The sequence below is a fragment of the Zalophus californianus genome, chromosome 1 (genome assembly GCF_009762305.2).
Source record: "Zalophus californianus isolate mZalCal1 chromosome 1, mZalCal1.pri.v2, whole genome shotgun sequence".
NCBI classification, from domain to species: domain Eukaryota; kingdom Metazoa; phylum Chordata; class Mammalia; order Carnivora; family Otariidae; genus Zalophus; species Zalophus californianus.
The window spans coordinates 158,689,693-158,704,989 of NC_045595.1; the positions used below are offsets into that span (position 1 = coordinate 158,689,693).

A 15,297-nucleotide genomic window follows, 5' to 3' on the forward strand; every position below is an offset into this window, starting at 1 on the left:
CAGGAGGCACAGAGAACCCCTCTCAAAACCAATAAAAATAGGTCAACACCCCGACATCTAATAGTAAAACTTACAAGTATCAGAGACAAAGAGAAAATCCTGAAAGCAGCTCAGGACAAGAGATCTGTAACCTACAATGGTAGAAACATTAGATTGGCAACAGACCTATCCACAGAGACCTGGCAGGCCAGAAAGGACTTGGCATGATATATTCAGAGCACTAAATGAGAAAAATATACAGCCAAGAATACTAAATCCAGCTAGGCTATCATTGAAAATAGAAGGAGTGATAAAAAGCTTCCAGGACAAACAAAAACTAAAGGAATTTGCAAACACAAAACCAGCCCTACAAGAAATATTGAAAAGGGTCCTCTAAGCAAAGAGAGAGCCTAAAAGTAACATAGACCAGAAAGGAACAGAGACAATATACAGTAACGGTCACCTTACAGGCAATACAATGGCACTAAATTCATATCTTTCAATAGTTACCCTGAATGTAAATGGGCTAAATGCCCCAATCAAAAGACAGAGGCTATCAGATTGGATAAAAAAACAAGACCCATCAATATGCTGTCTGGCAAGAGACTCATTTTAGACCCAAAGATACCTCCAGACTGAAAGTGAGGGGGTGGAAAACCATTTACCATGCTAATGGACACCAAAAGAAAGCTGGGATGGCAATCCTTATATCAGACAAATTAGATTTTAAACCAAAGACTATAATTAGAGATGAGGAAGGACACTATATCCTACTTAAAGGGTCTATCCAACAAGAAGATCTAACATTGTAAATATCTATGCCTCTAACATGGGAGCAGCCAGTTATATAAGCTGATTAATAACAAAAGCAAACACATTGACAACAATACAATAATAGTGGGGGACTTGAACACCCCCTTCACTGAAATGGACAGATCATCTAAGCAAAAGATCAACAAGGAAATAAAGACTTTAAATGACACACTGGGCCAAATGGACTTCACAGATATATTCAGAACATTCCATCCCAAAGCAATAGAATACACATTCTTCTCTAGTGCCCATGGAACATTCTCCAGAATAGATCACATCCTAGGTCACAAATCAGGTCTCAACCAGTACCAAAAGATTGGGATCATTCCCTGCATATTTTCAGACCACAATATTTTGAAACTAGAATCAATCACAAGAGGAAAGTCAGAACTCAAATACATGGAGGCTAAAGAGCATCCTATTAAAGAATGAATGGGTCAACCAGGAAATTAAAGAAGAATTTAAAATTTCATGGAAACAAATGAAAATGAAAACACAACTGTTCAAAATCTTTGGGATGCAGCAAAGGCAGTCGTAAGAGGAAAGTACATAGCAATACAAGCCTTTCTCAAGAAACAAGAAAGCTCTCAAATACACAACCTAACCCTACACCTAAAGGAGCTGGAGAAAGAACAGCAAATAAAGCCTAAACCCAGCAGAAGAGAAATAATAAAGATTAGAGCAGAAATCAATGAAATAGAAACCAAAAGAACAGTAGAACAGATCAACGAAACTAGGACCTAGTTCTTTGAAAGAATTAATAAGATTGATAAACCCCTGGCCAGACTTATCAAAAAGAAAAGAGAAATGACCCAAATAAATAAAATCATGAATGAAAGAGGAGAGATCACAACCAACATCAAAGAAATACAAACAATTATAAGAACATATTATGAGCAACTATATGCCAGCAAATTAGAGAATCTGGAAGAAATGGACGCATTCCTAGAGATGTATCAACTACCAAAACTGAACCAGGAAGAAATAGAAAACCTGAATAGACCTATAACCACTAAGGAAATTGAAGCAGTCATCAAAAATCTCCCAAAAAACAAGAGCCCAGGGCCAGATGGCTTCCCAGGGGAATTCTACCAAACATTTAAAGAAGAATTAATACCTATTCTTCTGAAACTGTTCCAAAAAATAGAAATGGAAGGAAAACTTCCAAACTTGTTTTATGGGGCCACCATTACCTTAATCCCAAAACCAAAAACCCCATCACAAAGGAGAATTACAGACCAATATCCCTGATGAACATGGATGCAAAAATTCTCACCAAAATATTAGCCAATAAGGTCCAAAAGTACATTAAAAGGATTATTCACCACGACCAAGTGGAATTTATTCCTGGGCTGCAAGGTTGGTTCGACATCCACAAATCAATCAATGTGATACAATACATTAATAAAGGAAAGAACAAGAACCATATGATCCTCTCAGTAGATGCAGAAAAAGCATTTGACAAAGTACAGCATCCTTTCTTGATCAAAACTCTTCAGAGTATAGGGACAGAGGGTACATACCTCAATATCATAAAAGCCATCTATGAAAAACACACAGTGAATATCATTCTCAATGGGGAAAAACTGAGAGTTTCCCCCTAAGGTCAGGAACATGGCAGGGATGTCCACTATCACCACTACTGTTCAACATAGTACTAGAAGTCCTAGCCTCAGCAATCAGACATCAAAAAGAAATAAATGCATCCGAGTCAGCAAAGAAGAAGTCAAACTCTCACTCTTTGCAGATGATATGCTACTTTATGTGGAAAACCGAAAAGACTCCACCCCAAAACTGCTAGAACTCATACAGGAATTCAGTAAAGTCGCAGGATATAAAATCAGTGGCGTTTCTATACACCAACAACAAGACAGCAGAAAGAGAAATTAAGGAGTCGATCCCATTTACAATTGCACCCAAAACCAAGAGATCCCTAGGAATAAATCTAACCAAATAGGCAAAGAATCTACTCAGAAAACTACAAAATACCCATGAAAGAAATTGAGAAAGACACAAAGAAATGGAAAAATGTTCCATGCTCATGGATTGGAAGAACAAATATTGTGAAGATGTCAATGCTACCTAGAGCAATCTACACATTTAATGCAATCCCTATCAAAATACCATCCACTTTTTTCAAAGAAATGGAACAAATAATCCTAAAATTTGTATGGAACCAGAAAAGACCCCGAATAGCCAGAGGAATATTGAAAACGAAAAGAAAAGCTGGTGGCATCACAATTCCGGACTTCAAGCTCTATTACAAAGCTATAATCATCAAGACAGTATGGTGCTGGCACAAAAACAGACACATAGATCAATGGAACAGAATAGAGAGCCCAGAAATGGACCCTCAACTCTATGGTCAACTAATCTTTGACAAAGCAGGAAAGAATGTCCAATGGAAAAAAGAAAGTCTCTTCAACAAATGATGTTGGGAAAATTGGACAGCTACATGCAGAAGAATGAAACTGGACCTTTTCCTTACACCACACACAAAAATAGACTCAAAATGGTTGAAAGACCTAAATGTGAGACAGGAGTTCATCAAAATCCTAAAGGAGAACACAGGCAGCAACCTCTTTGACCTCAGCCGCAGCAACTTCTTCCTAGAAACATCGCCAAAGGCAAGGGAAGCAAGGGCAAAAATGAACTATTGGGATTTCATCAAGATAAAAAGCTTTTGCACAGCAAAAGAAACAGTCAACGAAACCAAAAGACAGCCAACAGAATGGGAGAAGATATTTGCAAATGACATACCAGATGAAGGGCTAGTATCCAAAATCTATAAAGAACTTATGAAACAATATCCAAAGAACAAATAATCCAATCAAGAAGTGGACAGAAGACAGGAACAGACATTTTTCCAAAGAAGACATCCAAATGGCCAACAGACACATGAAAAAGTGCTCAATATTGCTCGGGATCAGGGAAATCCAAACCAAAACCTCAATGAGATACCACCTCACACCAGTCAGAATGGCTAAAATTAACAAGTCAGGAAACGACAGATGCTGGCAGGGATGTGGAGAAAGGGGAACCCTCCTACATTTTTAGTGGGAATGCAGCCACTCTGGAAAACAGTATGGAGGTTCCTCAAAAAGTTGAAAATAGAGCTACCATAGGACCTAGAAATTACACTACTGGGTATTTACCCCAAAGATACAAATGTAGTGATCCGAAGGGGTACGTGCACCCTGATGTTTATAGCAGCAATATCCACAATAGCCAAACTATGGAAAGAGCCCAGATGTCCATCGACAGATGAATGGATAAAGAAGAGGTGGTATATATATACAATGAAATATTATGCAGCCATCAAAAGGAATGAAATCTTGCCATTTGCAACAACTTGGATGAAACTGCAGGGTATTATGCTGAGTGAAATAAGTCAATCAGAGAAAGACATGTATTATATGATCTCACTGATATGAGGAATTCTTAATCTCAGGAAACAAACTGATTGTTGCTGGAGTGGTGGGGGGTGGGAGGGATGGGGTGGCTGGGTGATAGACATTGTATGTGCTATGGTGAGTGCTCTGAATTGTGTAAGACTGTTGAATCACAGACCTATACCTCTGAAACAAATAATACATTATATGTTAAAAAAAAAAAAAGAAGAGATAGTAGGAAGGGGAAACTGAAGGGGGGGAAATCAGAGGGGGTAGAGGAACCATGAGAGACTATGGACTCTGAGAAACAGACTGAGGGTTCTAGAGGGGAGGGGGTGGGGGGATGGGTTAGCCTGGTGATGGGTATTAAAGAGAGCACATATTGAATGGAGCACTGGGTGTTATATGCGAACAATGAATCATGGAACACTACATCAAAAACTAATGATGTAATGTATGGTGATTAATGTAATGTAATAAAATAAAGTAAAAAAATAACTTAATCCTGTCCCTAGGACTCACAAGTTAAATGACCGTGGGTAAGTTACTGCCTGAGTTTCCCACTTGTGTAATTAGACAATATTGGTATTTACTTCATAGACTTGTAGTGAGGATTAAATAAGCCTGACATATTGTGCTCTGTGCTTACTATAGAGATGTTAGCTTGTACTACTATTAAATTAACTAACTTAGTGGTCCTCAACTTTGAAGGCACATTAGAATGCTTCAGGAACTCTTAGCAAATTACTGATGCATGTGGAATTCTGACTCTAACCATGCTGAATAAAAGATATCAGACCTATTTTCTCTAGTAAACAACTATTAAACTGGTTAAAATATATGAAGCACCCAATATCTGAAGGCCCAAGAAGTGCAACAATGGAATTTAGGGACAAGCTTTTTTTTCCCCCAATGTCTCTATATGTTTACTTGTCAAACCATATGTCCTGGGTCTTGATTTTGTTCCAAAAACATGGATAAAATATGTGCAGGAAGATAGAGAATCCCCAGAGTACTTTCATCATGCCTGACATTCAAATTCTCTCCTACTATGAGCATTTATTGACCTAGTACAACCTAGTTTAATTTACACTGGTAAATATAGAATATATTACAAGAAATTATCATGAATACTTACTTTGTATTTTTTTCTATTCTAGGTATTATTTCATGGAGTGTCAGTATGCTTAGTTACCTTGATTGTCAATAGATTTATTTTGCCAATGGCAGTTAGTAAACTAGGTAAGCCCTAGTAATTACTAATTACTAGATAAGCCCTACTACTTACTAGGTAACCCCTAGTAATTACTATTCCTGAGTGAAGAGACAGACGTTCTAAAAATGCTAAAGAATTGCTAATAATGAGGAAAGAAGCCACATAAATGAAAATTAAGTGTCTAATTGAAGAGGAAATTGGATCTCTGTATAAAAGCATATGAACAGGGGCGCCTGGGTGGCTCAGTCCATTAAGCATCTGCCTTTGGCTCAGGTCATGATCCCAGTGTCCTGGGACCAAGCCCTGCATTGGGTTCCCTGCTCAGTGGGGAGTGTGCTTCTCCCCCTCCTTCCCACTAGTGCTCTCTCTCACTATCTCTGTCTCTCAAATAAATAAATTTTTTAAAAAAGCATATGAACAGGTTAGGCCAATAAGCTTGTAAATTTAAAAAGATTACTTATTTGCATTAGTCTAGGTTAAATAAAATAGTACAATAAGTTTATTCAATTATTCAACAAACTTTTATTGAAAGCCTTCTATCTGCCAGGCACTATTCTGATAATGATGCATTGAAGACAGACAGGATTTCTATATCCATGGAGCTTACATTGGTGAAAGGAGAAACAGACAGTTAACAGGTCATATGAGGCAGGACCAGAGAGTCATATGCACATCAAAGTAAACAAGTCACACATGCATAAGATAGAAAATACAATGGGTCCTAGGTTCCTGAGGAAGCTAGAAGCTGAGTGTGTTCAAGGAAAGAGGGTTTGACCCTTTGAGAACAAGCAGATAGTGGAGAATGTCCAGATGGGAGAGGTAGAAAGGAGTTAAGTAATGAAGGGCCTTGGATTTTAAGATTTTACTCTAAGGGCAAGAGGAAGTCCTTGGCCAGTTTTAAGCAAGTAAGTGTAATTAAATGGTTAACTCTTGTTCTGTGGATAACTGATTGCATGGTATGAGGGAAATAGCAGTTGTAGGAGGCAATTGCCTTATACAGTATGCCCATTTTCATCGTCTACTTTTTAACAGGGGAAGAATGGAGATCTAGAGAGTTAAAAGTTCCTGCCCAAGGTCATGCAACGAGGTAATGGCAGTTGAGGAACTAGAAACAAATAGCCCTGATGCTTTCAATCCATTATATTCCCAAATGCTCTGTCACCCTTTCTGTTACACAGAGCTTTCATCTAATGGCATTTTTAATCAGTCTTGAGACTCCATCTTTATGGATGACATTGCACTACCCAATCTACCTTCCTTCCTTGTATTTGCAACAAAACCTTTTCTCTTTTCTTTTTAAAATTCTCTGAGCCTTAACACAGTAAATTGGGAAGAAAAGATTAAAGAGGGGGAGTTTTGCAAAGAGTATCATATGTTCTACTTAATAGCTAAATAAACTTAAAATTCTTATTGAGGAGCATGAGTTTATTTGCATTGAGAGCAGTGAACATTTGCTCGCAGAACATTATTGCTTTCCAAGGAAGCTTCTATGGCTCATAAAAAGGAATTTGTGTCTGATAGGAAGAGTCCTTCAAACCTTAATGAGGTCTGGAGATAAATATATATACTTATCATATATATATATATGTATAAATATGTATATACATGAATTACATTTAGGTAGGATATATATATATATGTATATATCTATATTGATACATCCTTTAATAGGTATCTCCTAAATATATGTATATTTACCTATATTCTGTATATTTGTAAATATATACATATATATGGGATACATATGTCAGGAATGTGTATGTAGGAAGTACAGATATACATATACACAGATATATATCTCCTACATGTATATCTCCTATATATGTATGTGTCATCTATTCTGTGTACGTATGTATATTATATTATTATAGGAAATTGGTTCACGTGATCATGGAAACTAAGAAGTCCCAAGACCTTCAGTCCAAAAGTCTGAGATCCAGGAAAGCCAGTAGTGTAACTTCCTGTCCAAATGCAAAGGCAGGAGAGGAGTGATGTCCCAACTCAAAGACCATAAGTCAGAGAGAGCGAATTTTCTTTTGTTCTATTCAGGACTCCAGTGGTTTGGATGAGGCTTGCTGGCAGTGAGGAGGGCAATCTGCTTTACCCAGTCTACCAATTTAAATGTTATTCTTATCCAGAAACACCTTCACAGACACACCTAGAATAATATTACAAAATATCTGGGTATCCTGTAGCCCAGTCAAGTTGACACATAAAATTAATCATTACACTTCTGTTCTTCTGTCTCTTCATCTATCAAACCAGAAAAAGGGACTTTTAAAAGATGGGTAAGGTAATCAAAGATTTAATACGTTCAATGTGCTGAGAAGTCTTTTCTCAGCATATGGTAAGCACTCAATAAATATTAACTATTACAGTTATTATTCTGAGGAGTATGAAAGTAGAAAAGCTTGAAATTGTTAATGTTTCCATTATTAAACAATTTATGTTGAGTCTTTAACTTCAATAAAAAATAGTTGGTGGCAGTAGACACAAAAGGAAACTATATAATCAATATCAAAATGGTGGTATCCTTATTATTGATAAAACATACTCTTCATACCCAAGGTCTTCGTGATGTCACATCAACAAAATATAAATCACTTTATTGTACATTTCAACACTTTCAAGAGCTAACCAAATCTGCAGCCTCTGCACTCAAATTTGACAAAGATCTTGCTAATGCGGATTGGAATATGGTTGAGAAAGCAATTATACTTCAAAACCCATATGCGGTAAGCAAGTCATATCCTTTGTTTACTCCTTCAAAGTAGATATCATTACCTGAAGTAAGTCTAAATGTTACAAATATTCACAGTTTTAATACTGGTAATTGATGGAGAAGTTGTATTGGTAACCCACTGTAATAATAGAAAGGAATCTTAGGGTAAATTCAAAAGAAGGAGCAGTGCTTTGGAGCTCCCTATAAAAGGTGCCATAAAAGAGGAAAGTGAGCCTGAGAAAATGGCTAGTTTTTTATTAGATTGACAGTGGACAGGTGCCTTTGTTCAGCATTTACTTAGCATTTGTTTACACTATCATATATGCCAAGTACTTACTAGCCCCTCACTTATGATTAATATTATTTTTTGATATCAAATAGAATTCAAAGCCAGTATCATAAGTTTAGGTGTGGGTGAGATGTCACCTCCTGCTTCTGAGATATGCTTTAGAATCTCTGCGGTCAGACTTCTTAGTCACTGAAGGGTATGTAACTCCCCAATCGGTCATGGCTGCCATAAGGAGAAATAATAAAAGTTGTTCTGGAATCTTCTCAATGCTACTGCTGCTTTGTTATCTCCTCTGTTACATCCAGTTTTCAATGCAATATTTCAATGCATACTGTATGATGCAGTTTTTGCAATGTTTTGCTGAGTCATACAATAGGAGAAGGAGCCAACTTCTACGAGTGTAGACATAAGATCAATGTTTCTATAAAGTAGGATTCCCCAAAATCCATTTCATATCCACTAACCAGTGCTTGAAGCTCCAGATGGAGACTCAGAACCAAGCCTTCTGCCTACAGAACAGTGCCGGGATTTCTGGATAAGACAAGTACCAAGTCAAATCCAATTATTTTCTACAGTAGCTCCCAACTGTGGCTTTTTGCTAATCTGACTGCATCAGATTCATCTAGAAAGCTTATCAAAATATGGCTTTATTTCCCAGCCCCACTGAGGAGATTCTAATAATGCAGATGGTCTGGTGGATCCCAGGAATATGTGTTTTTATTCCATTTACCCAGCTGATTCTAGTGCAAAGTCAAGGTTGAGGCCACCACTCTGATACTCGATCTGTTTCAGAAGGTAGATAATTAAACATGGGGGATATTATGGTATTATAGATAGAGCACTGGCCTTGGACTCAGAAAATCTGGGTTCGTATCGTGGCTTTGTCACTTAATAAATAGCTTTGTGATCTTGAGCAAATCTTCTATTTTCTCTAAGCTTCAGCTTTTCTCAATGGTAAAATGAAGTTATCCATAATCCCCATCTCCCAATGCTAAGTTCACCTTCTACTCTACCTTAAGTGATGAGGTTAAGGCAGTGATTATCAAACTTTATCAGCAGCAAGAATCATGGAATGGGTTTATAAAACCACAGATTTCTGCCCTGTTCTTTTGATTTAGCAGGTCTGTGTTGGGGTCTGAGAATGTGCATTTCTAACAATTTCCACGTGACACTGAGGCTGCTGAGGGACCACACTTCCAGAATCATTGGTTTAAAGTGGGATCATATATGTGGTCGCTTTTATAAAATGTCAATAATGCCATGTAAACATAAAAATATAACTCCTTTCCTCCAAAACTGGCAATTATTTTACCTTCTAGATAACTGTGAAATGATGAGGAAACTCATCTGAACACTTTTTCTGTATATAACAGATTTTCTATAGTTTTTCAAACTAAATTTTTAGGTGAATTGCTTGAGGGTTATGCTAAACAATATGTTAATATTCGTGTATTTTTTTTGTTTGTTTTTATTTCTGTTTCACTTAGTTGAGCCAAGGAGACCCAACAGAACATCAAAAGGTGACATGTCTAGACTGTAACAAGGAAATAGATGAGACCCTTAACATTGAAGCAATGGAGCTGGCCAACAGACGTCTCTTGTCGGCACAAATAGTTAGTACTTGATCATACACTTTTAAATGATATTTGGGCTAAAATTATCCTGAAAACTTTTTCCTTCACTAAAGACATCTTGATTAGGCTTACCTGCATAGCTTAATAGATTGTTACAAAGGCAAAAGGAAGTTTGGCATTATCTTAGGAATCCGTTTGACTGCCAAAAAAAAAAGAAAAGGGAAATAGATCCATCTAAATTAGCCTAAATAAAAGGTGTTTTATTAAGAGGATTTGGGAACCCAAATCCAGACCCCCCAAGGCAGGAATTACAGCGGAACTCAACCTTCAGGTGTGTCATGCAGCCATTTCTACAACACTGCCCATCTCTGGGTCCACACCAGTTTTTCATGAAAGATACCACCAGCTCTGCTAATAACTGCAGGTAGAGACTAGTTTTCAGATCCAATTTTGGATAAAAGTTAGAGAAATTCTGTGGCACAGCAGCATACTGGACTCTGTGGGAAATTGCTAATAGCCTAATTACCATTTTACTATCCAGGTCAGGATCTGGACTCGTTGCCATGACTTACGCTCTCAAAATGTTCATGGTAGGTCTTCCTCATTGCATATGGAACTCTCATGCATGTCTTGGCTATTACAGCCATACAGAATTCCAAGCATTCTATGTGTTCATTCTAACTTGGGAAATGGAAGGTCTATAGGGTACGATTGTTCTCTCTTCAGCATTAGTCCTGGCAGAGAGGTTGACTCTCAAAGGCAGCTTTTCCAAGGACATAAATAATTTCTTTAAACAATTGAGGCAGTGCCATGAAGGATGAACTTATGCCCATATAGTGCTTTGTTCCACCAGCAGAGTTTATGATAACATATCTTTGAGTCACTTCCAGATTTTTAATTTATATAGTATTCAAGAACCCTCCAAATCAATACAGGAGACTCCATTTTAAGTCTTGCTTTCATTAATAATGTGACTCAGGACTTACTCTTTTTAGTCTTTATTCTCCCCACTTGTAAAAGAGGAAAATGCTAACTGCAGGACCCCCTACATTTTTCCCCTTGTGATATTCTATGTTTTCTGCAATATACATTCCACATACTTTTCCCTAAATGTTTGTTTTCTACCATTATATCTTTGTTGATTTTGTGGTATGTATTGGGTCTTAACCAGGAAATCCTATTTTTTTAAAGTAGGTTGGATCTTTCTGTTCTGTTCTCCAGCTCTTTATCTCATCTCACATCTTTTTAGCCCTTCTTTGTTCTGGACATATTTTCATGTTTACCTTCATTTGCTAATTTGGTTTCTGCAACCTCAATTCTAATGCTCACTGCTCCAACCATAATATTAACAAGTCTATGATACTTCTCAAAGCTTTGAGAGCTTTTATTTAAATCTCAGCCAGTTACTATTAACTGGGCAATACTATAGAGAGAGAGAGAATACTGTTGTACATTAGAAGAGGAAGCACAGCATGATGAGACAGTGGTATAGGAGAGGCAACATCCCCCAAATATAACAGGGGGAAGGGGAGACAGGCTTTAAATTCAGAGAGAACTGAGTTTCTAATGTGATCTTGGGAAAAATACTTAACTCTTTGAGCCTCAGCTTTCTCTCTGTGAAATGCAGATTAGAATATCTTCCCCATAAATTTCCTGTAAGGATTAAATGATTCTTTGCAAAATATATGTAAATCAGTTAATTTAATAGTATGGTAGGGAGCTCAATAAATGGCAGTTATTTTAGGGAATCAACCATTCTCTAAATTCTTCTTACATTTTGGTATGAATGATCATTTAAGAATTAACATTTTTCTAGAGTCTGTTTTGTCATTTGTGTTGCTAAGCTTTCATGAGTTCCATACTACTTTCAGCTTCCTTATTTTTCTACAAACTATGGTGTTTACCTTCGAGAATATTGAAAATATGTTAATCTCACATGATTTTATAAGTACTTTAAGTTTAAGAAGAACAGTGTTACTCTGTTGAGTTCCTGTGTTACAGACAAATAACCTTTGTTCCCTCATTCTTAAAATTAGTTCTACCCCTTTCTGGGATCCCTCAAGAGCAAAGCTGCATTTTAATATCCATAAATGAGGGATGCCTGGGTGGCTCAGTCGGTTAGGTGTCTGCCTTCGACTCGGGTCATGATCCCAGGGTCCTGGGACCAAGTCCCACGTTGGGCTCCTGGCTCAGTGGGGAGTCTGCTCTGCCTGCCCCGCCCCCTGCTTGTGCTCTCTCTCTCTCTCTCTCTCTCTCTCTGACAAATAAATAAATAAAAATGTTAAAAAAGATCCATACATGATTGTGCTGACAAGTCATGTTCTATGGAAGCAAAAGTCTTTAGTTATATCATACATTCCAATTTAGGAAGTTAGTCCATACAGTGATTTTTGACAGTGTTCAGCACAATGGGGCCAGGGCAGTGTCACACAGTGGCCTCTTCAGCATCAGAGGTAGTGCCGGGGAGCAAAGTGGGCTCTCAATATATGGGCCAAATTAGCAAATGACTGTTTTCTGTACAACAGCGGCAGTTCATTTAATGCTTATAACAGACTGGAGACAACAGAGCTGTGTTGTCAAAATATTTGGGAAAATGAAATTAAAGATATAAACCAGGATTCTCTACTATAGGATTTCTCAGTCTTTAATTTTCTAATATGCATTATAAACTGTTAAGGTGAGGATATACTTGCAGCAGGAAGTTCCCATATTTATTTGGCCATTTAAGTGGCCACAGAACACCACTTATTTTTGAAAGCCTAATTAACATCTTGCAGGAACCTAGTTTTCCACAGAACCAGTTTGGTTTTACCCAAAGCCCAGACGGACCTTCTGCACTGATTGCAAGGTCTGGACTGCATAGAAACAGTCTTTTTATAGAGACAGTAGATATTTAGGGATTTTGACTTCTTTCTACAGACTATTTTTCCATAAAGAAAATATTAAGTTGTTATTGTTATCCATGCTATATAATAATTTGCACATTTGTTTTAGGCAAGCTACCAGAGACAATATAGGAATGAGACTCTGTCCCAGAGTGCAGTCCAGGTGCTGGTAGGTGCAGCGGGAAGCTTTGGAGAGAAGAAGGGAGAGTAAGTACATTGGCAAGAGAAGGCTTTCATCCTAAGCCACTGCATTTAGGAAATTGTGCAAGTGAGTTTTGTTGCTCTTTTTGGTAACTTGGGATCATCCAGTATTACGTGTTCGAGCCGCTGCCTGCTCTGCAGCCCCAAATCAGGCCAAATCACTTATGTTCATTTTCCCAGTTTGCTCTGCTTATTCAGATTTCTGTGCATTTGAACAGGTTGCTGCTGCCAACTAAGATGCTCTTCCTTTCCTCCTTTTGCCCCCAAAGCTGAGCTGTGGTAAAATACTCTTCCTTTTAGACTGCTTGAATGCCTCACTAAGGTCAAAGACTCCCTTAATTCCTCCAGGCACATCTTCCCAATGCATATTCTCTCTTAATACCCAGCATATTTTTGTAATAGCTTCTTTTGCTGTAAGCCCATGTAGTTCACAGCGAGTTCCTTGAAGTCTGCATATTAGACAGTAGCCTCAGATCCCCTTGGAAGGACAAAGGATATATGAGTGGGCTAAGGGAAGAGTTAAACTGCCATGTAGTTACAACGATGTCCACCCAAATACCGGACATAACATATCTTCTTGCTCCAAACCACACTCTTGGGACGCCTGGGTGGCTCAGTTGGTTAAGCAACTGACTTCGGCTCGGGTCATGATCCCAGGGTCCTGGGATCGAGTCCCACATTGGACTCCCTGCTCAGTAGGGAGCCTGCTTCTCCCTCTGCCTGCCACTCCCCCTGCTTGTGCTTTCTCTCTCTCTCTCTCTCTCTCTCTGACAAATACATAAATAAAATCTTTTAAAAAAATAAATAATAAAATAATAAAATAAAATAAAATAAAATAAACCACACTCCTGGTACTAAAGACACCAAAATTCCCTGCTCGAATGGTCCCAAAGCTCATTTGTAAGTTCTTCTTGGGCCTTTCTCCTGGGCCATTATCTCTCAAGCAAACTGGGCCTTTGGTGTGCATAGCCTGAAAGCTAAGAGCAGCCCCAGCATGGTGTCCACTCACGAGTACTGGCTTCCAGCACAGAGAGGGATAAAGCCGTGCGTGGGAAGAGAAGCAGCCAGATGCTGGAGGACAATCTCGTTGCAGTTTAAGTACGGATTTCAGAGTGTAAGAGATTCCATTTCAAGCCTAGCCATACAAATCATTATGACATGCTTGTCAAGGTAGGAAGATATAATACCTCTTACTTAAAATTTTGTTTTCTTGATGAATGAGGTGTAAGGACAAGGGCTTCCATTTGCTCCCTTGCTCTAGGCCATTCAAATGCTTACGGGAGAGAGACTGGGAAAGAGGACTGGGCAAATGTGATCACTTAGAAACAATATGATGCACTCTTTAAAGAAGACAGATGCACAGTGTACAGTGAAAGTTTTTAAATGGATGAATAAATAACATGCTGAAAAGCATTATTGCTGCATTGCTCAGGAGAAGTTAATATAAAAAAAAAGCAGTATAGCGCAATTCAACCCATTGCCTTGATTTTTCCTCTTTAAATCCTCCAAGAAGGCAGAAGCAATATATGCCTATGAAGACCCAGAGCAAGGAGGTCAACAGTGGGGAGAAGGGAGTTAAAGGGTTGGAAGGATTCCTAGCGGACAACAAAGGCACATTTTAGAATATATTATTTTTTGTGATACATTAAAGAGATAAATATTACATACTAATATGGGCAGATGTATATGGCAGGCACTATGGGGAATATCAGGATAGTAGGATAAGTGGAATCGTGTTCTAATCCCCAAAGAACTTCCTGTTAATTACACTTAATAGTCAGTACTTGCCTTGGAGTTGACTTTGCAACTTGCCGGTCATTCCTATCAGTTGCCCCTTGGGAAGCTCGCACTGGAAGTTTAAGCTGCCTCACCATCCAATTAAAGAGATCACAACTGTCTTCCTAAATCAGGTCTAAGCAGGGAATGTGATGATAAAAAATAGGAATTCAGGAGCCTGAATTACTGATATCACAGAACTTTAGGATTCATGAGAACTTAAGAAATGGCCAGATTTTAGCTGAGACATTAATTATTTCAGGAAGGTTTCCTGATTTCCCAACACTACTTTAAATGCCCCCCACTTGCTGGATCTAGAGTGCCCTATTGGTTATTATCTCCATAGCAACACCCCCTACAGTTTACTGCAATTGTTATTTGCATGTTTTACTCCCTTAGTCTGCTGGATCCTTAAGGGCAGAGATCTATGGTTGTTTATGGTTTCTCCCC

General features: G+C 38.1%; 1 protein-coding gene across 11 annotated transcripts in view; it reads left to right on the plus strand.

The window, feature by feature from the left end:
- Positions 1–15,297, plus strand: part of SLC9C1 (solute carrier family 9 member C1) — an 80,215-nt gene that overhangs the window by 32,666 nt on the left and 32,252 nt on the right. For all 11 annotated transcript variants that reach the window (XM_035724072.1, XM_035724073.1, XM_035724075.1 and 8 more), the window contains 4 exons: positions 5,345–5,426; positions 7,969–8,135; positions 9,899–10,024; positions 12,980–13,077. In XM_035724072.1, the coding sequence (XP_035579965.1) occupies positions 5,345–5,426; positions 7,969–8,135; positions 9,899–10,024; positions 12,980–13,077 (473 nt within the window). The remainder of the gene's footprint in view (positions 1–5,344; positions 5,427–7,968; positions 8,136–9,898; positions 10,025–12,979; positions 13,078–15,297) is intronic.